Source organism: Perna viridis, chromosome 9 (assembly GCF_037379345.1).
Source record: "Perna viridis isolate PV_CMFRI_1.1 ecotype Kerala chromosome 9, ASM3737934v1, whole genome shotgun sequence".
NCBI lineage: Eukaryota > Metazoa > Mollusca > Bivalvia > Mytilida > Mytilidae > Perna > Perna viridis.
The window spans coordinates 37,877,194-37,902,954 of NC_142453.1; the positions used below are offsets into that span (position 1 = coordinate 37,877,194).

The 25,761-nt window shown below is 32.1% G+C and overlaps 1 protein-coding gene across 3 annotated transcripts; it reads right to left on the reverse strand.

Moving 5' to 3' along the window:
* Positions 1-658: 658 nt before the first annotated feature.
* Positions 659-13,684, reverse strand: LOC148608279 (uncharacterized). 3 transcript variants are annotated; one of them, XM_088544252.1, is made up of 8 exons: positions 13,408-13,539; positions 11,274-11,851; positions 10,720-10,810; positions 6,350-6,374; positions 4,518-4,702; positions 3,623-3,893; positions 3,221-3,296; positions 659-2,097 (listed from the first exon to the last, which is right to left on the reverse strand). In XM_088544252.1, the coding sequence occupies exons 2-8, from the start codon at positions 11,810-11,812 to the stop codon at positions 1,668-1,670; spliced, it is 1,617 nt and encodes a 538-aa protein (XP_088400378.1). In that variant the 5' UTR covers positions 11,813-11,851; positions 13,408-13,539; the 3' UTR covers positions 659-1,667. The 3 variants fall into 3 exon arrangements, with proteins under 3 accessions (XP_088400378.1, XP_088400380.1, XP_088400379.1); XM_088544254.1 differs by lacking the exon at positions 13,408-13,539 and adding an exon at positions 13,615-13,684 and having other exon boundaries at positions 1,577-2,097; XM_088544253.1 differs by lacking the exon at positions 13,408-13,539 and adding an exon at positions 13,111-13,248 and having other exon boundaries at positions 1,577-2,097.
* Between the last annotated feature and the right edge of the window lie 12,077 nt (positions 13,685-25,761).

Consider the following 25,761-nt stretch of genomic DNA (forward strand, 5'->3'; position numbering starts at 1 on the left):
TTGTACACACAATCAATGGTTTTAAATGCAGCCATTTAAGAAAAATCAGGCGGGGGTCATATAAACAGCAATTCATTGAAAATATCCCTAGCATTTTTGTGATCCAAATTGATTCGTCTTATTGTTTTTTTTTAATAAATTCATTTTTATAAATGGAGGAGGACAAGACCGATATTGATATTTATGTGATTTTCAGAGTTCTCTTTATGATGCAATTGATTTAAACACGCATGAACAGTTCGGTTTCTAAACCCATCTTATCTTTTAGTGCTAGTTTTAGGTGCTTGAGAGCTAGTTAATACTGTCTTATTTTTGTTAATATAAACAAATATATATGTACACTTCGGTCGTTATATATGCACAGTTCTCCGACATTTTTGCCCTAATAGTAAATATTGCAGTTAGTAATAAATTGTTTTAAAATATGTCAATCAGAAAAAAAAATATCTAATATGATTCTGGTTTGTACTTACAATTCTGTAAGATCACAGGTCTTGCTAGAATAATGCAGGATATCGAAGTTGTCCATGCAGAAATTTGGGTTAACACTTGTACTTGATTTTTTATTTGTATTAAGGTACATTATTCCACTATATATTTGTAGAACTGGACTCAAATTTGTATTGTGAGATATGGCAAAATAGAATGATTGACATCATTATTTTTATAAAAGTGTTTTAATGATATAAATTCTATATCTACAACATATACAATTTCACATCCAGAATAAAAATCCCATTTTCCTTAGAGCCCTCAGAGCATTTACCTTTACTAACATGTTATATCTTTTGATATCTTTTTTTTCAATATTAAAACTACTGTTATTTAATTCAATACTATAGAATTTAAATATAATTCGATACTTTTAGCCGTTACTTGTCAAAGCCCCTATCCTGAACATGAAATCGTTGCTCCAAACGCCTATCCCATATAACATTCAAGGAAAGGCTTACCCCCATGCATGGATTGTAACATACTTAATTGTTTCATTAACAGTCAATTTATGGGAAAGGGGCCTAGATTAAACTGCAAGTAATCAAACAGGACTGCAGAATTACTTTCAAAAGTAAAGGCTAAAACCGGAATCAAAGAGCAAAAAAGAAATTCATAATTACCATAAATCTTTATGTCATATTTTTTTCCATCAATGTTAGATAGATCGAAGTCTTTGTGTGTATGATCGCACCAATGAAGAACACGACTTGTCAAGAAGGACTAGAGAAATATAATTGTAAGTTGGAAATATGTCTAGTAGACTACTTCCGAAGTTTTCTTTTTTTTTTTGGTACTGAAGTGTAATCTTTTTCCTTAATACAAATTATACCTGAAAGGAATCTTTGGTGCAGTGACCACCAGCCTAAAATTTTTGTTTTGGATCTGCAAAATATCAAATTATGTGAAAAATCCTCCGGATGGATTATTAACAGTCAGACCTTGAAATAGACTTTTGGTTTATATATATAGATATAACATGGTATGAGTCGTAAACTAAAACTAAATATATATATATATTTTTTTTTTTTTTTTTTTTTTTGGGGGGGGGGGTTGGGGGTTGGTCTTTTTTTTTTTATTTGTCTTTATTTTCTTTTTTTTTCTTTTTTTTTTGTGGTTCTTATTTGTCCATTTTTTAATTTTTTTTTGTTTCTTTGTTGTTCTGTTTTGTTCAATTATGAAAAATTTGCTTTACGCATAAGGTATTGAATATCTGGATCTTTTTCGTCTACCTTGTTTCTTTGACACCGTTGTATATACCCTTTGATACGCTGTTTTAGTGTTGTCTCTTTATTTAGATTCTGTTCATAGTGTTCCCAAATTTCTTTTGATAGCTTATCACGCCGGGCCTTGTACACCACGTCAGCGAGTTTGTCAAAGTCAGTTTTAACTGACTGCTCAATATAGCATTGTAATATCAACATTTTTTCATCCTTTGTCATCTTCTTTGTATTTTGTTTTTTGGGTGTGTCATCCTTTGCTGGAGATGGACTTGGTGGATTAACATCGACATCAGCTGAATTACCAGATCCAGCTGCTACTCCTATCCGTACATTTACATCAACACGAGAAGATGTTGGTGCCACTGAATTCGGAATATGTGTACTGAAACCAAGTGATAATATATATAAAATGTGACCGATCAAGATTTTAGAAAAGTGGGTTCATTGTACATATACCCAGGTAAATTCCAATATACGTTTTCATATAATTTAGAAAAGAATTGAAAGCCATATGTTAGAAATATTTTTTCATACTTTTACGACCAATATGAAAACCTTGTGTTCAAGAATAACCAATTATTGACAAGCAAGTAAACTAAAATAAATAATATATATATAAAGAGTCTGAAAAATTCCCAACAATGTTAGAGCTGTCAGAATTGCGAAGCAAATATTTGGTCGTTACCTTCGCATGGACTCGAACTCATACCGCTGTGACATCTATTTGAACGCCACCTGCACAAAGTCTAACCCCCTAGACCGCTCGGCCAGCTACACTATATAGGGGAGAACAATTTTGTCTCATTGAATTCACAAAAAAAAACTATAGTTACAATTCGGACTGTTGTGGTAAGACAAAAAAAAAATTCTTTAAAAAGCAAAAATGTTAGTCAGTCTATGGATGGCATAAAATGATAATCAAAGAGTAATCAAGGTTATAGCGGTAATCAAAATAATGTAATCCAGGGACAAAGACCAGACATGGAAAACAGACACACACAACAAAGAACATAACTTAACTTAAATCATACATACAAAGTAACAAAAGTAAATGAGCAACTCGGACTCCAATAAAAACTGGGAGCATGTACCAGGTGCACCGGTAGGGTAAGCGTCCTCTGCTTTTCTAGAAACACCCGCCGAGTTGCTGATAAAAAGTCAAGTTCGGGGTAGATAAACGAGTAAAGGAAAACTATGACCCGTTGAATAAATCAGTTTTCATGGTGCTGATGGATACATCATAACGATCCACGAGTTCATGATGACGACCATAAAACGTCTGTAGTGATGACTTCAATCTTGTAGCAACATAACCCTGTTCCAGAAGTCTATTTGTTAGAGTTCTACCGCGATACAAAAAGTCTGCGTAGTTTCTGCAAGCTCTAGCATAACGTATGAGTTGTGATATGAACACTTCATACGCAGGAGCCGAAGGGATGTTGCCACAGAGGAAAGGAAAGTTGACAATTCTGATTTAAAGATGTTTTTGATCATTTCGGACTTACCTTGGTTCAATTTCATTTTCTTTAATATGTTTTGTTTCTGGTATGTCATCATTGTCAGTTGTGGCAGCCGGTCGTTCTGAAATTTTGTAAAGTTTGATACAACTATGTATGGTTGGTAAATTTTCAATACCATTAAATGTCATATTAAAGAGTTTCCCCTTGGTCCGATTATTAATACAAAAAAAAAACAACATTTATTTGACACAGACAGAAATTACCATAATGAATTCCTATCATTACAAGTAGTTATGAGTGTCATATTTATTTTTTCCTCAAAATTATTTCTATTTCATATAGTATGATGCGAGGTTGATATATTTCTTGTTACTATTTTCCTTTTAATTAACACCAATTTCAACTCCCATACTAAAAACCAACTATCAAATTATTTTGTGTTCTTACTTTTCGACTTGGTGGATGACTGAATTGGTTGCAGACTTTTGTATATATTTTCATCTTTAGCGAGTAATAAAGGTGCCTTTTTTGCCGATTCATTCACTATACGTTTTAATAAATCACTTGAGTAAGAAAGAGAATAAATGATAATTTTTCGTTGTAAAGCTTCAGCCATTGCCTTTTCCACGATGCTCTCAATATGTCCGCCATCTTTGATAATATCTTGCAGTAATTTCGACCATTCTCCCTTTGTGAAGTTGGCAGCAGTAATTTCATCCTGTAAATGCAAGAGTCATGTATCTTAACTTAATTTGGATTCACGTAATAATTGAATCACTATCAAACAAAACAAAAACAAATAAAAAATATATAAATCGAAATTACAATAAACCTCGAGAAGAGTGTTAATGAAAATGTTGTCTTCCTCTAACGTCTTTTTTTAGAAGAGACTGTGTTTTATGTTGACGGAGTTTACCTTATTTAACACTGCTATTACTTCACATTTATATACAAATTAAATCTAATTTAAAATACACCATAATCGATTATAATATAAATGTTTTTAAAATCACGTAATATTTTATAACAGTTCCTGTAATTTTAATTATATTGTCTTATTATTCCTTAAATATTGGCACCACAATTTCTAATTATCATGGACTTTTTCCCTTATGTGAAAATGAAGTTGTTTCAATATTTCAAACAAATATATAATGTACATCTTTAAATGAAACAGACTGAAAACTGTAATTGATCTATTTAAAATCAATGAGACATTTACTGAAATGAGAATAGACAGCGAATTTTTCATAGTAATAAAAGAAGGTTTTCCATTAAATAAGTATTGACAGATCAGACTGCATATTCTCTTAGTATAATAATTCGCAGAACCTATACTCACATCCGAATAAGTTTCAAGTTCTTTTGCAACTTTCTGACGAAGTTCAATGTGGTCCATTGGTACTAAGTTCAACCTTTTCAACTGATCACTGCAACAACGAAAGAATGAATTTCCATCATTTGGTATTACCTCACGCAGTTTTAATTTTTCGTTTTCTTCAAGTTTCGTCCTCAGCAAATCCAAAGCTGGAAAATAAGTTATTGATAATTCACCTAATGCATTTTAGGTTGTATTTTAGTTCAATTCAATCTCCTTATACAAATGTTCATTGGAAATGAATATTGAACCCTTCCGGTGTATTTATTCAAGGAGTAGTTGCTTACATCATTTTGTATTGTTTAACTGAATATTCAATAATCCATTGTAAGTTAAAATTGGTTAACTTATATATTTCTTTGTTTTTAAAATCTTTTATTTCTTTCTGTATGCTGATACACCCATAGTTTACTCATGTAAAGGAAGCTAACAATGAGAAACGTAAATCGGCAATCATAGAAGATATAGTAACTAGATATCGAAAACATGTTATGATTGCTACCATATAACTTTGAAAGCAAGTAATATAGTATTGAAGTAGCATATTCCTTCAACAGTAAATAGTTTTTGTTAAAGGTAAGCTTATAGAATGACACACCAGGAGTTTCATGTAGTCTTTCTTTTATACTTCTTCCGGTTCCCTTTTTGGTTTGAGTCATGTTAAAATGTAATATTAACCTTCAGTATACATAAGTAGATAAGCAAAGTACAAGCAAAGTGAAAATAACTAAAATAATTTATATCTTTTAAGTATACATTCTGAATTCTTAATTAAGTAGCAGTCTTTATAACGATCGGACAGGGGGTGATTTATGCATGTCAAAACCCCACCGAACTCAGTCTCATTTCTTGTTCAGAAACCGTTTTTCATTTGTGGGTTGCGCTTTTGCGATAAAATTTACATAGATTGTACATGAAATTAGCACTTTGCAAGAGTTATCGTTCTTGATTTGGTTTGATTTGGTTGATTTTAGTGGGGAGTTAAATTGTAGTTTTCCCAAACGTACAGATCTGCATACAGAAAGGACTATTGTCACATGAAATTATTGCATATGTAGACAAAATAAGCATCGTCTGATCCATGGATTTTTCTACACCATGAATCACCTTATCATAGGCAGTGTCTGAATTTTATATGAATTGGTACTTAAATGAATTATATTGAACATATAAAAACCAAAACAAATTAGTAAACAAATGACTGAACTGATTAGAATTAATTAGATTTGTCTTCACTCCGTTTTCAACGTGTTATGATATGAATAAATTACCCTTACTATTGTTTGCTGGACTAGCTTAAATAGCGTATTCAATGACCTGGAAACAAGGGTTCTAATTGAATGCAGATACAGAATAAAATTATTCCAGACCAATATCTTTTTTTTATCATGAGTCTATATCAACATTTGATAACCAATCAATGACCTTCAATATAGAGAATGCGATTTTTCATGCTATGCCGAAATCTCGTTTTCTTCATTCGATCACTCCATACTAGCGAAACTGCAAAATATCTTTTCGAAACATACGGAAACAAAAGACCAATATAGTGATAAAATCTTTTTGCGCATTTAAAAATACATGCAATCATTTGTTTGCACAAATTAAATGAAAACAAAACTTTATTTACTTGTTTTTTATAACTTATTTTCTTAGTTTTTATATATTTTTAATTGTGGTTATAAAGTTATGAAAAAGATATGACAAAGATATGTTTTGGTTTTTTTAATACATATCAAAATCATTTGATGAAGTTTTTCCTGGGTAGCAAATTATCCATTAAATGCATGACTCACTTGTTACTACGCTGGCTTTCTTGTCCTACAAATATATTTAAAAAATATAAATGGGAGTGTTTGCCAAATCTTACCCTAATGATGTATCTAAAGGATACTCAAGGAAACCAAGGTTATAGCGGTAATCAGAAGAATGTAATCCTGGGACAAAGACCAGACATGGAAAACAGACATACACAACAAAGAACATAAAGTAACTATAATCATACATACGAAGTAACAAAAGCAAATTAGCAACTCGGACTCCACTAAAAACTGGAGCATGGACCAGGTGCACCGGTAGGGTAAGCGTCCTTTGTCTTACATAAACAAAGATGAGCCATTCATTTTCTTGTATTTCGAATGTTTGAAAAAAAAAACTTGAAGAGATCAATACTAGCAAAAAAAAAAAACTTTAATTTGACATAAACAATATTCTTCATCATAAAGAGGTAGTTTCCAAAATTCCACCGTATTTCAAAAATCACTCTGTACCTATTGTCTCTTATAGCTATACTAAGACAATAAATAGTAGAATTTTCAATCACAAAAAGATACTGCAGAATCTTGGTATTGAGGAATACTTGAAGTCAATTGTGACTTGTGACTACGCGTCTTTTCTCCTTATTAAAGTCCTTCTGGACATCAATGGTGATTTGAATATCATTGAGAATGAACTCTATATGGACTTCTATATGTCCAAAATTCAGAGAACCACGGCGCCTTGATTGTAAATATAATTTCAAAACCATAATGGATGCTGTTGGACATTATGCCAGATCATGGGTAAAGAGAGAAAGGATCAAGATCCAGGAGTCGAGTCCTTGTCAGATCGATTACATAACATCCGATCGTTCGTACAGAATCGTATTGAAATCTTAAGATGTGTGTCTGAAACGACCCACGTCCGTATTCAACGACAATTAGGCACTTGAATGCCTTTCCTCACTGACAAATATGTAATAGTACCTGTGGACAAAGCTTTAAACAACATTGTATTTGTTTGTGAAGCCCATTACCTCAATTGCCTTATTAAGGACGATTGCCTTATTAAGGACGATTGCCTTATTAAGGACAATTGCCTTATTAAGGACAATTGCCTTATCATTTGATTGGACATTGATAGTAACACCTCATGCAATTCCACATACAAACTTACTACTTTTAACAACAATAAAATCCTTAACAACCATAAGTCCTGAGTGTCTTCTCTCAACATCGAAATAAAATGTGAGGACTTGCCCTACTTCTACTGGATTCCCAAACTTCATAAGAATCCACACAAAAGGTATATAGCTAGATCTCTATCTTGCTACACGAAAGATATTTCAAATCACCTTACACGGATATTGTCCGCAGTGAAAGATGGACAACAGTCTACTACAATATCACCTACTCTCGAAAAGACATTAATCATATGTGGATTTCTAAAAAATTCTAAACATAAAATCCCGCAGTTTTTCGGAAATTAGTTTTCTTTCAACCTTCCGACACTTTACACTACTTTGCCACATGATGAAATAAAATTTCGTTGAAAAGGACTTCTTAGTAAATCTTCTGCTGATTCGAGAAATCATGTCACATATTTTTTCTAAAACATCTCACTTACCCGTGCGGGTCTGGGTGTCAAAATAATAGGTCCGCAGCAGCGCTAGCTTGTCGTTAAGGGCGACTAAATAGTGATTAGAACCCTTTCCCTTGGCCAGGGCGTTCTGCTCACAGAGCAACTGTGTTCTGTGCCCCTGGTGGTGCAATGGGGTACTCCTGGCATGTTACATGCTTGGATCTTCAGGCCTTAATACGGAAAACCTGACCGCAAACCATAGTGGTGCAACGTGTTGGGAAAGATGCCACGTTCCTCACACGTTAAAGAACCCTTCTGTTGTATTCTTACGGAGTAGGCAACAGTTGGGCTCCGCCACAGGAGGCTAAATTTCTCGACCCTACTTCAAGTAGCAATCAAACTTTTTTTACCCAATTATCATTGTGTCCCATCCCATTTTTTATTTCATCATCATTCCATGTTCATTTTATCACCTATTTTATGTTCATCGCCTGGATACAGCTGAAATATTGCTGCCTGGGCATTAAACCCATATAATTAATCAATCAATTAATCTAAAACATCTCAGAAGGGTAAAGTGTGCTTCGCAGAAAAGCAGGTTTGTAGCATGCTTGATTTCCAAGTTGGCATTCCAATGGGCACTAACTGGGCTTCTCTTCTAGCCGACTTGTTTTTGTATTCAAACGAGACAGAATTTCTTTAGGATCGCGTAAAAACTAAAGATATAAAAATGCGGTATCCTTTAATTTCATATACAGATATATTAATGATGTATTGTCCATTAATATCCCTTCTTTTAGTAAATAGTTACCTTCAATATGTCTACCAGAGTTTGATATAATGGAGACTACAGAAACAGCTTTTAAGCATCTTTAATGAACCTACATCTCCAATTCGACCACAATGGTCATCTCAGGACTAAGATTTTTGTTGAAAGAGACGACTTTAGTTTTAAAATTAAAAATGTTCATTGCCCGTGCAGCAATATTCCTTCATCCCCTACACATGTTGTTTATATTTCACAATTGATTCGCTCCGCTAGAGCAAGTACCTTGATTTCCGTGTACGCCATAAATATCTGCGTAGCAGACTCTTGAATCAGGGATATGCGTCTCAAAAGGTCTCTTCCCCAATCTTTTACAGATATATATGGTAGAAAAATACTCAGTTTCTTCTTAAACAATGAGTAATGATTGCTTTTTGTAAAGTATTCTTTGTACTGATATGACCACTGATTTGCCGATTATGATTATGGCATTATAGCATGCAAATGCTATTTAATCACCACCATTATAATCACGTCAAAATGGGGGGGTTAAGCGCGCTCTAAACCTAGAATTAACGAAACATTTCGTTTCAAATGGCTGTACCAAGTCAGTATCATTGTCAGATTTAGTTTGGACTTATGTGTTCAGAGATTTTGTTGTTACCCTTATTATAAACATAAAGCTATTTTTTTACATTTTCAACACCACAAAACTTTCATTTCTTATGCCAGTTCATGGAAAATTCTTTATACCTTCGAGAATTAATCAAAACTTCAAAGCCAATGAACTAAAAACAAAATTTTACAGCTATTTTTTTTCACTTCTATGAGTGCATTATTTCTAGAAGTGATCCAATTTTTATCACGTAAAACAGCTAATTATATGATGTTTCTACTGACTGTTTCGACATATAGAAGAAGATCTGGCTAAGCCATATGTATTTAATATCCTCCGTTCTTATAATGAACTATACCTTCACTCTTATGAGGCTGACTTTATAGCTGATCTGATCCGAAAGAAAGAATATCGTTTAGCTAGATCCTTTGATCTTAGCTTCCGCTATATAGATGACGTATTCTCTTTAAGCAATCCTAATTTTGGGGATTTGATACATCGCATCTACCCCCAAAGAACTTGAGATAGAGGATGCTACAGACACTGTGAAGTCAGCCTCATATCTTGACCTACACTCAGAAATCGATGGTGAAGGAAAACTATTATCCATACTTCACGACAAACGTGACGACTTTCATTCAAAATTGTCAACTGTCCTTTCATCTGTGGCAACATCACTTCAACACCTGCGTATGAAGTGTTCATATCACAACTCATACGTTATGCCAGAGCTTGCTGAGACTACGCAGACTTTTTGTATCGCGCTAATTCTAACAAATAGGCTTCTGGTGCAGGGTTATGTTGCTACAAGATTGAAGTCATCACTACAAAAGTTTTATGGTCGTCATCATAAATTCGTGGATCGTTACTGTGTATACATCTGCGCCATGAAAACTGATTTGTTCAACGTGTCATAGTCATCCTTTCCACTTTTTGTCTACCCCGGACTTGACTTTTTATGAGCAACTTGGCTGGTGTGTCTAGAAAAGCAGAAGACACTTACCCTACTGGTGCATCTGGTCCAAGCTCCCAGTTTTTTAGTGGAATCCGAATTGCTCATTTGCTTTTTTTCCTTCGTATGTATGATTTTAGTTACTTTATATTCTTTGTTGTGTATGTCTGTTTTCCATGTCTGGTCTATGTCCCCGGATTACATTCTTTTGATTACCGCTATAATCTTGGTTCCCTTGATTACTCGTTAAGAATATAGCATTTTTTATGTGATTTTCGGGTGATTCCAGCAGTTTTGCATAGTCAACCTCTTTATTTTGAAAATAAAATGAAATATTTTTTTTATCATATCCAAAGGTTGAGTTGCTTACAAATGTGTTTTATTTCAGAAAACATTCATTACACTTCTGTTTTTGTTGATAAGACTAATTCACGAAATGGATAATGTCATATATGGGGGAATTAATTACTGCTTTGCCAACCATTAAACTTACCTCAAGAATTCCGTAGGGTTGAAGTCTGTACGTCACATAAATAACACTACCACTGAAACCATCATTTGGAGTGTAAGTCAAAGTTGTAGATCTGTATATTTGTTAGAAACAAGATCAAATCTTAAGCTGGATTATAATATAACATTAAAAGTCAGATTTAACGATGATGCATAGCCTGCCGCGAATGAAGAAAGATTTGCTGATTTTTTCGTACTTTTTGGGGGAATTATTCTTCTTGAATGCGCAGCCTTGTTGAATGTAAATTTCCCAATGTATGATGATTAACATTATATAAATTAGTTAAAATAATTAAAATTGAAGAAGTGTGCATTTGCCAGGAAGATGTCTGTCCGGTATTCTAAATTCAATTTAGTTCTACTTTTTTATTTAAATTTAATGTCAATACGAGCATTTCGTCATATAATCAAAATTGTACCAATTACATGGTATAAAAGTATTTCTGTGGCGAAGCGGCTTGCACAATAGTAACTGTTATTCTTCATTATTGTCTTTTTTTCTGAAACTTGGTACACAGTATCGAATTTGCTACTTACGTCGAAACTTTTAATGTTTTTAATTTGGCATCTTTCTTTTTCATCAAGTAGTGATATACAGTTGATTGAGCTAGAGCGTAGGTATACTCCTCATGAGTTATGCCAATTCTCTTAATTTGCTCTGGTATAATGTCATCTGTAACACATGCTAAAATAATCAGGCCATCATAATCACCATCACGTCGATTTTGGTCCCACGCCTTACATATGCCACTTGTATCTGCCCATGTCAGGGGATCCATAGAGTTCATACTGTTTCCTGGTCTAGAGGACACACATGCTGTGCCAATCTTAAATTCATCTACCATGCGATCAGACTGTACATGTGTGTCCTCAAACGCTTTCTTGAGTTGTTTTCTTATTCTTTCTATTGCTTCATCAAAACTTATAGTATGAACCTTCTTGCCAGACATGTCAAAATCACACTCATTAAAAAGAGGTATAAGACCATAAGCACAACCTTTTCGACCATTACGGAGGTCAGAGAAATCAATAAATCCAGAATCAGTGTCTTGAAATATAAAACCAAGGGAAGCCATATTCTATTCTTAGAAGAAGACGTTGTGGATAAGATTTTTCTGGAAGAAAAATAAATGAAAAATATTATATGCCAATATAGCATACCTAGTTGGTTTTTTTTTCGATAACTGTTTTAAATATGAAAATCCGAATGGTTTCCCCGATTCCTGGTCGCTACTACCGTCGGTTGGCTTGATTACTAATGTACAATCTTAATAAATATTGAGTTTTTATCTCTACCTAATATTACAATAGAATTACTTTAATGTACTATTAATATCTCAAACGTTAAATACGAATATATAAATTATACTATACAAGAAGTAGTCGCTCATTGGTAACATTTGAACCAAATAAATAGGAAGATCTAAATCAAACTAAAGACACTAAAGAGCATGAAACTTTAACGTACTTATTATCACGCTGTTTTAATTTTCGCTATTTTGGCGGTGGACACAAAACATTTTGTAACATCAAAAATATCAAAAATAAAACTTTAAAAAAAGACAATAATTCCAACATGGGTAAAGAAGCAAATTTAACCGCAGATAGATTTCGTTAATCAGAACGATTTTACCAAATATCAGAATTGGGCTAAACCTAACGGTTCTGGAGATATATGCGAAAAACTGCTGTCTGGCCCCTTCGTTCTATTTATAATAACGGCCGCTATGTTCTAGGCTGAATATTCTAAGAAACATTCTTACTTTGTTTTGTTGTTATTGGTCAGATAGAGTCAAAGTTGAAGATTTATTTGAATTTATAACATTTAAAATAGCAACACTAGCGATACTAGTCTTATGTTCTAAAATGAAAAGGGACAATTAAACACGTGTTCATCCATTAATGTTTAGTTCCTTTGTGATTGTTTACTTCGCCGCCGTCTGTAGGTAAACGGTACTATTTTTTCTTTATTTTAGGCTGGCCTCTTGCGTACCCTACTTAAGTATAATCTATAAGTTCGAGCTACATTTGGACAAATTGTGCTGATACCCAAAATGTTTTATCAATTCCAGGCTCTAACATTATTATACTTTTAAAAAATGGCATTATATTTTTTGAAAACCATTTTATATAAATATTATGATTTTTTTAAATTTATGTGCCATTCACAGAAAAAGGGGGAACTTAGACCCCAAATTTCATCTGCTTAAAATTCGAAACAATCGAGACGGTTATGATATGACTTTGATCACAATTTTAGTTAGGGAAATGAAGATATGACTGGAAAAAAGTCAGCTTATAGCTCCATCATTGTTTTAAAAGGGTGATTTTTTCAAAGGTTTTACTATTGTCCCCTATAAGAAATAAATAGTACCGTTCTACATGTAGTGTTCCTCTCGGTTAAATTTTGTCCACTGATTTCTCTTCACTATACTTCTTACTCTTTATCATCTGAGGTACATGTACCAATAATGAGTAATCAAGTAATCATTTGACATGTTTTTTATGTCAGGCATGCTAAAGACGTTTGACATGTTTAACGCTGATGTTAAATCTTACTCATCCACATCTGAACTGTCTGAAAACGAAATTCTCTATCAATAAAATCAAACATAATTTTTTCATAATATATAAACCTTATTAACTAAGTATTAATGTAAATAAAACTTACCATGGAATTTCAACAGGAAATTCAAGCACGTTGATACATTTTCCGGGAGTCGTTATTTTGTATATTTAAATAGGTCATGAAGTCAGTAAAATTCAGCTTTATCTAACTACCAAAATTTAACGCTTTTAAAATGATAGAGTGAATAATCGAATTGTAGACTATCTTAATAAACCTTATTGACTTAGTATTAATTTAAATAAAGCTTACCATGGAATTTGAACAGGAAGTTCAAGGCCGTTGATACATTTTCCGGAAATCGTTATTTTGTATATTTAAGTAGGTCATGGAGTCTGTAAAATTCAGCTTTATCTAACTACCAAAATTTAACGCTTTTAAAATCATAGAGTGAATGATCGAATCGTGACTATCATAATAAAAACCATAATATTGTCGCACAGAAATTATTTACATTTTAAAACTGCAATTAGATCAGTCATAAGAGGGTTTACAAAATGTACTAAACGTTGAATGTTAAAAAACTTTTGTCTATTTTGGGAAGGTTATGTGAATACAAAAATATAGATTACAATAGAAAATCCTACCTTAATAATTTAAAATTTCACAGGTATTCGGATTATTCGGGGTTCGGTTTAGACAGGTTGCATTGTATATCATGTATGCAATTATAATAAGAAAATCTATTAAAACAATGAATATACACCAGTTCGAACAGAGCAAATAATAAGAAATTTCCGTCTACCCAGTATTATTCATCATAAAACATCTACCACCTTCAATTCCCAATCACCATATGCAAAGTAGCATATTGAGGTGGCAAAGTGGCATCTTTAAAGGGTCTTTTACTAAGCGTTAATTATTATTGTACGATACGAATGTCGCAAAGAGTTATACGTATGTGTATAAAATTTATTCTTACTGTCTATAGTTGTTCATTTTGTTTTTTGGTTGTTTTTAATTTTTGTTGCAAATAATGCAATGAGCAAAATTCGTGTTCGTGTGCAACCCACCTTTTCATTAAATATTTGTTAAGATATGAAATAAGCATATATTGTAATTTTGTAAAAACATAGTTATCTTTCTTAGAATGTTCCATATTTAATATATTTGATAGATACAGAAAAGAGAAAGAAACGAAGTACGAAATCATAGACTATCGCATATCGGTCTTATTTACGTTTGATGTTTCCCCGAATTTACTGTGTCTAATCCGTACGAAAGATTTTACGGTTCCAACGCCGGATTCACGGTTTTTATAACGCCGATGTTTGTTGATTTACGGTCACTTCATGAGAAAATAGATGGTTAGCCTAAGTAAACTGTCTGATATGAATGACATGTTAGTTAATCTATATAGCAGGCGCTATAATTATCAAACTAAAAGCAGTTGCTTGTTTACAGAGGTAAACGTGTACCATTTTCTCAATCATCGGTAAAAAGCGAATTTTGTCTCATTTTTAGCTTGTTCACTTCAAAACAGCCTGTCATCACCCTCAAATTTATATTGGGCACTCCTTTTGTCATCATTTAGTCTACAAAGTTCTCAAATTTCCTATAAATGCTCTTATTTTCGCAAAAAAATGGAATTTTGATTTAACGCCGGGTTTGACGGTTTTGCATATAACAATACGTACAACCAGAATTGCAACTTTTACAAAAATGTAAATTTACTGGAAATAAAGATAACAACAAAATTACCTAACTCTTATCCGATTCATAATCAAGTCAAGTCCAAAATAAATCTCGCAAGATAGATATTACACCACCGGAGTAGCTGGTACCGGAATCGTCCTGATTTGGTACAGGCATTACAAACGAAATGGAGGGTTAAATCTAGGTTTTACTGTGCGCTAAGCCTCCCTATTCAATTGCGGCATGAATATACCATTTGTATACGAAAGGATAGAAAGGAATGAATCCGTTTTAGTTCCATTGTTTTAGACGATGAGCTTGGTCCTGAGGCTTACGTGTTTATAAAGTAGAGAGTTTATGTTTGTTTTATCGTAATGCCGCTTAAACAAAACCAAGTCCACCTGACAACTGCCTACTTTTCGTTAGTAATTGGAAATAGGTCCTTTTTGTACGGTTTCCAACAAATAAAAATTCATCATTATTAAATGATAAATTTGGATCGATATTTCACAAATATAACGGATTCCTTATTAACTATTCTATATGATCGTAAGTAGACAAATCTTAAAACAAAGTCAATTTATTATACATAGGAGTTCAATTACGCAACAGATGACGCTTAATAATCATTAGTATATACTAGTTCATTCTCCTGATAAGGTGAGCGTCCTTTAAACGACTACAATTTGTACCTGAATGATCTAATTTGAAATTGTTTCTGCTAGGAAATACGTGTGAAATAAATATAAATAAATAACAGAACATATGTTTCAATGATTATTTTTTGCAGATAAATTTCAATTTAATTTATATAATTGTTTAAATGCGACAGGTGCGTGGTAATTGATCTCTATACTGAACAACTGATATATTTGTGTAAAATGTTGTGATAATTATTTGGTAGAATGAATATACCCAAGTTTGAAATGTTTGATACATACCTGATAATTTTATCCAGAAACATATTTAATGAAGTAAAATGCCATTCTTGCAGATTAATACTTTGAATATACCACTTTTTAAAAAGTGAGAGTATCAACTAAGAACGCAAAAAAAAAAAATAAGATTATTTTCTTTTATTTCAAAACAAAAGGTAAACGGAACGTATTTACTGCGTGGTGCCAATTTGTTAAGGAAAAATACAACAAATGTAATTGAACAATAAGGAAACGACAAAATATGAGAGAACAAAGTTTTCTTATATGTATTTTGATAGATTGAAAATGTTACAAGAATAACCTGTCCTGTGTCCATAACAAAATCTCAATGTTTTTCCCGCATCTTCGATGATACACAGAGTAGTTGATTTGACTTGATACATTGTTTTAAAAAAACAAACAACTCATTTAAGATTTTAAAGGTATACATTAGCATGTGGGTATGACTGTATTTTTTACTTATTTCTATCACAATCCACTTTTAAAATGTCATTTTTTTACAAATGGGAAGGAAAAGGAGCGAATAAGAAAAATATCAGAATATTGTCTTTGTATATTGTCTGAGATAAATCTTTGTTTAATTGTCTCAACCTCTTCTTAATTTACAATTAGCCTGGACAATTGGCAACATCCGTAGTCTTCAAACTGATTACTTCCATTTGAATGGCCTGACCACCCGTATAATACATTCGTATTCAGTACGCCACCGCTGTTTGTCTATCAAATGTCTTCCTTTCCGTCACTCGGTCACCGATCTTTCTACTTATAAATAATAAATTGATTAATGATATCAAGAATGTTTGAAACTCATTCAAGCGACTTTTCGCACGTTTGCTTATTTCGGAAGGGCATCATACCCTGTCTTTAAAATGGGATTAAAATAATTCGTGTTCTTGGTGGGTATAAATACCAAACGTAATTAAACGATCATTTAATCCGATTACACGCCACTCAAACGTTTATTGCAATTAAAAGACCCCGCTCCGCCTACTTTTACACCAAACCAATGCCAAATTTATAACATTATTTCTTTCTAAATGTTGTTTTGTCACAAAATTATCACATTTTAAATCACTTCAATGCCTATTCTTTTTCTCGGTGAAAGAAAAGTAATTTTTGTGTATAAAACTGCAGAACATTTATATGCCATAATTTGTTTTGTATTCAATCTAGTTATCGTTGAGATGTTAACATGATATAATAATATTCCTCCAATATAGAGGTCAACGATCTCGTGTCAATTTCTACTTCTTTAGTTAGTCTATTAATAATTCCAGCTGATTCCACTTAACAAGGCAAATTGAATACAATTTTTACACCTGCCAGTTTCTGATTTTAACCGACCAAAACCTTATTCATTAGTCGTTTGTTTCTTAACCTTTCAGGTTTTCAATTTTACTGTTTTTAAATTATGTTTGAGTTTATGAAATGTTCTTTACAACAGTTTTTCGAGAAGTTTAAAACCCAGAACAACCTTTGCAAGAGGAAAAGATACATTAAGTGCCTATTGGGTATAAAATGTTGAGGAGAATGTAACCATTGGACGTTAATATACATCTACAAATTAAAATATTTTAATTCTTCATTTTGACTTATAGGTACAAACAAAATGAACAGGCATCACATTTTGAGTCGCCACTTTAAAGAAAACATTATTTCTTCAATGATATGAGCACTTAACGTTTTAGGGGCATGTAAGAAAAATAATAAATTGCCATAGCAAAGAGCAATGAAGGGAAGCAAAATTCTAGCGGAAATCAAAAGAATGTAATCCAGGGACAAAGATCAGATATGGAAAACAGACAAAAACGACTAAGAACATAAAGTAACTAAAATAATGCATACAAAGTAACAAAAGTAAATGAGCAACTCGGACTCCACTAAAAACCGGGAGCATCGACCAGGTGCACCGGTAGGGTAAGCGTCCTCTGCTTTTCTAGAAAAAAAAGTAAATCGCCTTTGCATCTGTTTGCATTATGGGGATAATATAAGTCGCCATGGCGAGATAACATTGTTTTCTTTGTGTCCCTAATACGTTTCTAATACGTGCCTAACTAAATTCAAATCGATTCAAGTCTAACTACGAGACCTGAGGATATATATATAATTTATTATTATAAGTAATTTTTTTCAAGTTTTGTGGCACTTATGCCGGATCTGATCAGAAATATATTTGTTAAACAAAGATAGAATTATAGATATTTTTTTATCAATATGTCTTATATAAATAGATTTTTTTTTCATTTGCCAAAGAAAAAAATACATGAAACAAAAATCTCTGCATAGAACTCTATGACGAGTTTGTCTGTATGGGGTTTATCATTGTATAAGATAAAATAAATCCTAGAAACGAAGATCAAAATTAAATAAAATACTCTATTACTTAAGAGAGTTAAATAAATAATTTCAATATATGAAATTCATATTTTCAAAAGTTTAGTTACCTAGCTTTAATTGTAATGAATGATTTCTTTGTCGTTATAGAACAGCATTTTGAAAAAAGAAACAGTTTTAACCTAGATCGAAACGATACCTACATTAATTGTAAGCATTATATGACACATTTAATTAATGGTACACAATTAAACGCGTTAGCATTCATGATTTTATTAACCATCTCAGATATCTTTTTAATTTTTTTTAAATTATGTGTATCTTCTATACATAGCATATAACATAACTGGTCCTAATGCTACACAACCTTAAAAATACTTAAGTCCGAGAATATTATTAATTTCCATGGTAACTCGAATCAAAATCTTTGAAATTAATGCCGAAAGAAAGTTGGGAATTTTCTCAGACTTAGTAATGATTGAAGTTTCGTGGCGCTTGGGCCCAAAACTTTGAAGTAAAAAATATGTCTTCGTTCTATAGAGTACTTAACATAAACATACTATTATAATTGTTTTCATTAAACACTAACATTTTTTTACGAGTTTGATTATAAGTCCTTCTTTTCTTGCCTATGTGAGTTCATTTTATTTTATTGTATTTTTTTTTATTTAAGTAATTTGTTTAGTAATTCAAAAAACAAAAGTAAATTACAAACCATGTTTTTCTTAGTGTACTTTTCTGTTTGATTTTCACATCAAGTAAAATTTCTATGCTATAAAATTCAAGTTATACTAAAGTGACAAAAAGTGTCAAAATACATCAAGTCTACGCCGGTCTTGTGCAATGCAGAATAAAGCTCACATAAATGGCAACAAATGCAAAAATTTATCTCAAATTACCTAGCATGTTTTATTACAAGTTCTGTTGATGTGTATGTGCTAAATCGTGATTTCGAAGTGTTACGTCTGTTACCCAAATGTCTGGTTAAACCGAGCTGTTTTGTTTGTTATAGATTTTGATTTTAAATTATGATCTAGTGGTTGTTAATTTTTTGCGTTTTTTTATCTTCCATTTTGTTTTACTATTGCCATTTTTTAAATCGAAGGCACTTCTTATTTGCTTTATAATTACTTTGAAAGTACTTTAATTCTCGAATACCAATTTTCATGGATTCTTGAATTCGTGGTTTTGAAGTTTTCAGTATGCACATCAATTGAAATCAAATATTCGTTGGGGCGCAAATTTCGTGGTTTGGCCTACCAACAAAAACTGGTGCCCACGAAAAATAGTACTATTGCAGTATTTTAAAAGATATGACAATTATCTTTTTTTAAAACTATTTGTCTGTTTGTACACGTAGTTTCCTTCTGTAATTAGTTGGTTTGAAATGTTATTTCTTTGAATCAGATCCTCCCTAATCATAAGCAAATCTCGGAAATCAAAACAGCAATGTCTGTTATTTTGTATTTTATTTTGATAAACTGTAAAACAATGGCACCTGAGTGATTGCACCAAACATATATTTATACACACAAATATTTTATCACAGATAGAGGTAAACGTTTAAAACATTTATAAGTCTAAACACACCAATGAAACAATGGCCTTAAGATAAACTGAGACATTATCTACCAACACATATCTTCGTCGAACATGCAAAAATATCATGTCAATTTCCGATCTGATCGCGCAAACATGTTTGACTAGAAGTATTTTAATGTGCAGTAAAATGCAAAGATACAAATGAACACATTTTTTTTTCATTCTTTGGTGTCACAGTCCTTCCATAAACCTTAGCTAAATCAGTTGAGAACAATATAAACGATCTGAATCCATAATATGTTGCATTACTAACAAAACATTTACTAAACTAAATATTTGCAAGCTCCACTTATACATCTACAATGGGTAATTTTACAGTAAAATTATTGATTTTAATTGTTCGTAATTGAAAATACATTTTAAGATGATTGTCACCGGAGTACATGAAGTATTTGATGTATGAAAATGTAAATAAAAATGTAAATTGATACAAGTGTAATGAAAATGTTATATTTTATCGTCAAAAGACGTTTAAACCTGATAAACTATACTGAATTTCTTCAGTTTAAAGTTAATTATTGAAAAACCTATATCTGATGATTCATTGTGCTGTCTATGCATACATGAAAATATACATTATTCATCTTCGTTTTCTTTCATGCATTGTAAAATGTTAAATTAGATACACCTCATTATTGCCAGCAATAACTACATATTTTACTTCTATACCCCAGGCAATGAAATCAATATGACACTTGTACAATTATAAAATGTATCATTATAGAACATTTAATCCCTTATTTAATCCAAATAGTATTGAAGTAATTGTTAATTTTTCAACAAACTTAAACGAAAATAACAAGGTTCTTCACACCTTCAAATGAAATTTGTGTTTCGGAAGTATATGATCAAAACAATTTAAAACTTTCAAGTGGTATTAGAATCAAAATCCCATCAGTAAACACACAGTTTTTCTTTCTGATCTTTACAACTACAAGCAATTAAATAAATAAATTTAATAAAACGTTTTTCAATTTGGTGGTACAGTACTTTAGGTCAATCAAGCAAACAAAAGCAAATGACAAATAATATAATTAATACTGTGATGAAATTAATTTACGATTCTCAGGGGGGGGGGGAGATAATTAAACTCATATATACATCATTTCAACAAGAAAATGACAACATTACAACTTTCATTTAAGACATTAATCCTACGGTTACTCGTGAATGAGACCTCTCTTAGTTGTATCAGTATCTGATCAGTTCTGGTTTACGCATATCTAATTAGTAAATGTTACTGACACATAGATAATCATATACCAATGCATTAATTATCCCCATTATCTCTGGTTTGAATTCTCCGTAACCACTGAAACTTTCATTCTTGGGTCTTTCATAAATGTCATTGTTTCAATGATTATGCCACTTACAACAAAACTTTCTGTACTGTCATGCTTAAAGTAAAGTTTTTTTTAAAGATTACGTCAATAACTGGAAACTCCCATGTGATGCTTAATAACTTATGCAAGTTTTAAGCGATTCGGGGTGTCTTTTGGTGATGTTTTGCGGAATGAGAAGTATTTGCAGGCTGTGGCAGGCGGTTGTGATTCTATAGCACCGGTATATTTGACAGAGTGTCTGGAATGTTACTAACGATATCTGAAAAACAAAACACAGCATTATATTTTTAATTGAATATATTTCATGCATTCATTTCTACTTTAATACAATTTGTTAAATGTAGTAAATATGTTCGCAAGTTTTTCTTATTGCAAATCTTTCTTCAATAATTGCAAAAGGTGGGTCTATTTTAAACATAATATTAATACGCATACCTTATGGAAGCTCATTTAGGGTGAAGATATCCTGTTAATTGTACAAAATGCTGTTTTAACTCCAATAACACATCTCGAAAGACATTGATATGGAATAACTCATTTAAATCCTTCACAATCGTCTTAGAGTACTTTTTATCCATATCGTCGCCAATAAGCCTGAGCCTCATAGCCACATCGTGAATTGCCTGGTCTCTTGCTAAAGCAACATGATGTGCCTCGTCAAAATTGTTCTCCATATCGAAGCTCATTAGCAACACCTTTTCACAGATATACATCTGTTTAACTTAAGCTATCAAATCTTTGATTGCCATTTGCTTCGCAGACATTCGAAAATATAACCAAATGTCCACGTGCATTTGTTGTCATTTGTAAACGACAGGACGAGTTCTGATTGGTTGTTAGAACTACTGGCGATTTGCCCCGTACTTTCCTGCTCAGGTGGAGTACATGGTCGCACACTTTCGGATGATGACCCTTGTCTCCTTTTTCTGGCAACCATGCGCAGAAACAATACAAATTGATTGGAAAGTTTCAGCTATTGAAATATATGTTAAATATTATGAATCACAAACCATGAATACATTGACTCTCTCGATTATTGGTATTAAGACACAACCGAATAAAGGGTTTAAGCAGCTTACAATATCCATTGATTATGAATTGTTATTTTATCTTTTTAACATATATTAGAATAACTAAGTATATATGGGTCAATGCAATCGTTCATAATTCAATTAAAAGATACAAATTGAATGTACTAAATGGGTAATCTTTCCACTCATTTGTAGGTCATTGATAAAAGAATTCGTTTTCTTACGTGATCATGAGTACAATTTTTCAGCAAGAACGAGATAAAGGAATGTCAAAGAGGCAGATGATATTTTGGTTTAAGCTCAAATTAATGCAAATTTGCTGTCGTAATGTATAATATTCTTTCGGGAAAAATGTGGTTTTTTTTTGGTTTTTTTTTTTTTTTTTTGGAGGTAGACATTTCGAGATAAGTACTTTTGTTTGTGCAGCAAAATGTGCTTTTGTAGTACAGATTAACATAAGTCCATAATCCCTTTCTGCTAAAAAAGTTATCTTTAGTATCTTACATCATCCATTATTTAATACGCTTTGACGATTTTTTCCTGCAATGAATCTTGTCTTTACATTTCTGTGTACCCCTTTTTTAAGGAAAAATTAGAAGTGGAAAATTCAATTTAATTTATTTTTATCTTTTCAAAGTTTTTTTTATATAATGAAGGTGTGCTGCATTTTGTATTTTAAAGTACTAATCATTTATTAATGTGAAGAAACCCCATGTAACCAGGTTATCGTTCTAAAAAGTACTGCATCTGCATAGCCCAATTATTCCAATTTACCAGGATACTGCTGCTTACATTTTGATAACTATGCTGATATTGGTCAGTTTCCAGTTCAGGTCACACAGTTCTGATATTCTTAAAATGTCTAACTCTAACCACCAGCGGCCATTATTCTGTTTAATGTGTTAGAAGTCAGTGCCCATCCGTAACGATCGAATAATTAGCCCTGTATTGTGTAATGAATAGGTACCATTGGCCAGAACCCAATATGGTTAACTGACTTCACCAGAGGTTTTTATTAAATATTAATGTCAGAAAGATCAATAATTATATTAATTATAGAAACTAACGCTTAAAAGAAATATTGTAAAATACATTGTCATAAAACGATATTTTAGGAACATAATATCGATTTGTACCCACTCTAGTGAAAGTGACTCAACCGCATGTATAAAATTAGGCCTTTAGTCCGATATCGAGAGTACATGTATATGAGTTGACAAATTAAACCGTTCAAATTTAAAGTCAAAATTATCAGTATCGTTGCAATTTTATAATTTTACATTTAAAACATAAGAAGTACCCATAAATACATTGGGTGGTGGTGAAACTATGTTAAACTAATATATAATTACATAAGTTGTTTTTGTCGTACCCAATGCCATGGCACAGAATTTGTAATTTTAGCATTGTTTTTTGTTTTGTTTTATTTTGTTTTGTTTTGTTTTTGTATTTGTGTTAGTAATTGTTTTTGTTTTGTTTTGTTTTTTTCTTTTTTTGGGTTTTTTTTTCTTTTCAAATTTTCACTTTATTTCCATACTTGTTAGTGGGAACAATTTGCAATACCGTTGATCTATATAATTGAAATACTAGTATTCATCGGGCGAAAATTTGCAATTTAGCGCCATCGATTAATGCTTAAAGACCGTTTCACCGAATTACCAGGCCTCTAAACTGGCAACGTATGAAGATGTTATATTAGATTAAGTGCGTTTGAATGTTACTTGGAATCATTACTTTAGCTACATTAAGCACAATGATTCTTGATGAAGCGATCAGATGTTATAATTTTCTGATATCAATGTAATTATATCTGAGGTAAAAGGTGTTAATTAAACAGACATATCCGAGAGTTTCCTGACCCTGTTAGGTACATTTGATAGAGGGTTTGCAAATATTACGGCTGGTATAGTTACGATGTTCGGCATACAAACTTCCGCCCATCTAACATAAAAAGCTTGTCATAAAACAATGTATACTTCAATGAATTCATAAAAAAAATTATTGAATAAAATGTCTAGGAAGAAAAATGACATGCATGTGGGCAAATTTAGACTGATTTATTCTAAACACGCATATTCTTAGATGCAGACCTTAAAACCCATTTTCGTAAGTTAAATGTTACATAAATATAATACATAGTATGTCACGTTTATTATTTTATATGTTTGTCGCGATTTTTTTATTCTTTGTTTAGTTTTATGAATTTAAATTATACAAATTGGCAAATTGGAAATGATTGTAACCATGGTTTTTCTACACCTGTGTGAAACAGGCATAAAAACAATGATATACAGACAAAATGCATGGTTTAAATTATTTTAAGTGCGGTCTTGTGAGGAAAATAGACAGAAAAGAATTACAAAAAATCCCATAGGATGGATAGATACAATAAAATAGAATAAATGGCAATCGATACAAAAACACGTGAAAATAGTGAATACATATATAGAAATGTTGAAAGACTAAATAAGACTTGATAAGACTAAGAAAAAAAAACAAAAATTCAGATAACATCAAATAAAGGACGCAAAACGTTTTTCATCACATTTTTGTTCTTGTGATTTATAGCTACACTGGGAATTGTAATTGCCGCACAATAAAACTCTTGTTAGCCTTTTGCAATTTCACTGATTTTCATTCGAGACCGCCTTATTGGATTATAAATGATATTCCAACCATTAACTATCTACTGCATCCAGAATTTCATGAACCCTCCCACCTTTATCTCCTAATGGTTGTCATGGGACACACAACATTCCAGTTTAACAAAACTTAAATTGAACTATACCCACTGATAATTACTATTGTCCAATATAAATTCACTTTAAGCCGTAGAGAAATTATACATTTAATTTTTTTATGTTTCTCTATTTGATTTATTATTTTCTCGAGTTAGATTTATTCCTCGTTTGGAATCCGCTGAGCCGTCGTAAGGAAGTTGCCACTGCTTTTTGCTGGACTTACAATTCCTTTAAAAGCCTCTTGATGCCATGTTTTTTTTTTATTAGTGTCTTATTCCTTCCGTATCATTTCTTTCGATTTTTTTTCTTTTCAACTCTTTAGGATTCTAAAAATTTCTGATCTGTTACCAATGTATTTATCCCTGTGTATTTTGGACTTGACTTGATTATGGATTGGATCAGTGTTCAGTAATTTTATTGTTACCCTTACATTCGAAAAATAAATTCTGATATATTGGTTTTTTTTTCTGTCTTGACTATCCTTTCGGATCTGCTACGACCGCTCCTAGCTAACAGGTAGTCTGTCGGTAACGGCTATTAGTATATAATCAGATATGTATAACCAACACTTGTTTTTGGTGGAGCACAGCCTTCGGCATACCTGATTTAAGAAGTCGGTTAAAATTGGTTCACCTAGCGGTTGATCTGTTGTTATCCCTCCTCTCTGGCCTTAACTCCATGACCCCACGTCTTTGTCTTGGAACGTTTCCCACTATAACCGTCTTGGAGAATCATCATATCATTTGTAATTCAGGTTCGTTTGTAGGTATAAACT

Bases quoted from the DNA above. Each gene is read 5' to 3' on its own strand.
- LOC148608279 (XM_088544252.1), bottom strand. From the start codon at position 11,812: ATGGCTTCCCTTGGTTTTATATTTCAAGACACTGATTCTGGATTTATT. The intron at 10,811-11,273 runs GTAAGTAGCAAA...ACAAATATACAG, and splicing joins AAAACATTAAAAGTTTCGAC to ATCTACAACTTTGACTTACA. The intron at 2,098-3,220 runs GTAAGTCCGAAA...ACTTGGTTTCAG, and splicing joins GAAAATGAAATTGAACCAAG to TACACATATTCCGAATTCAG.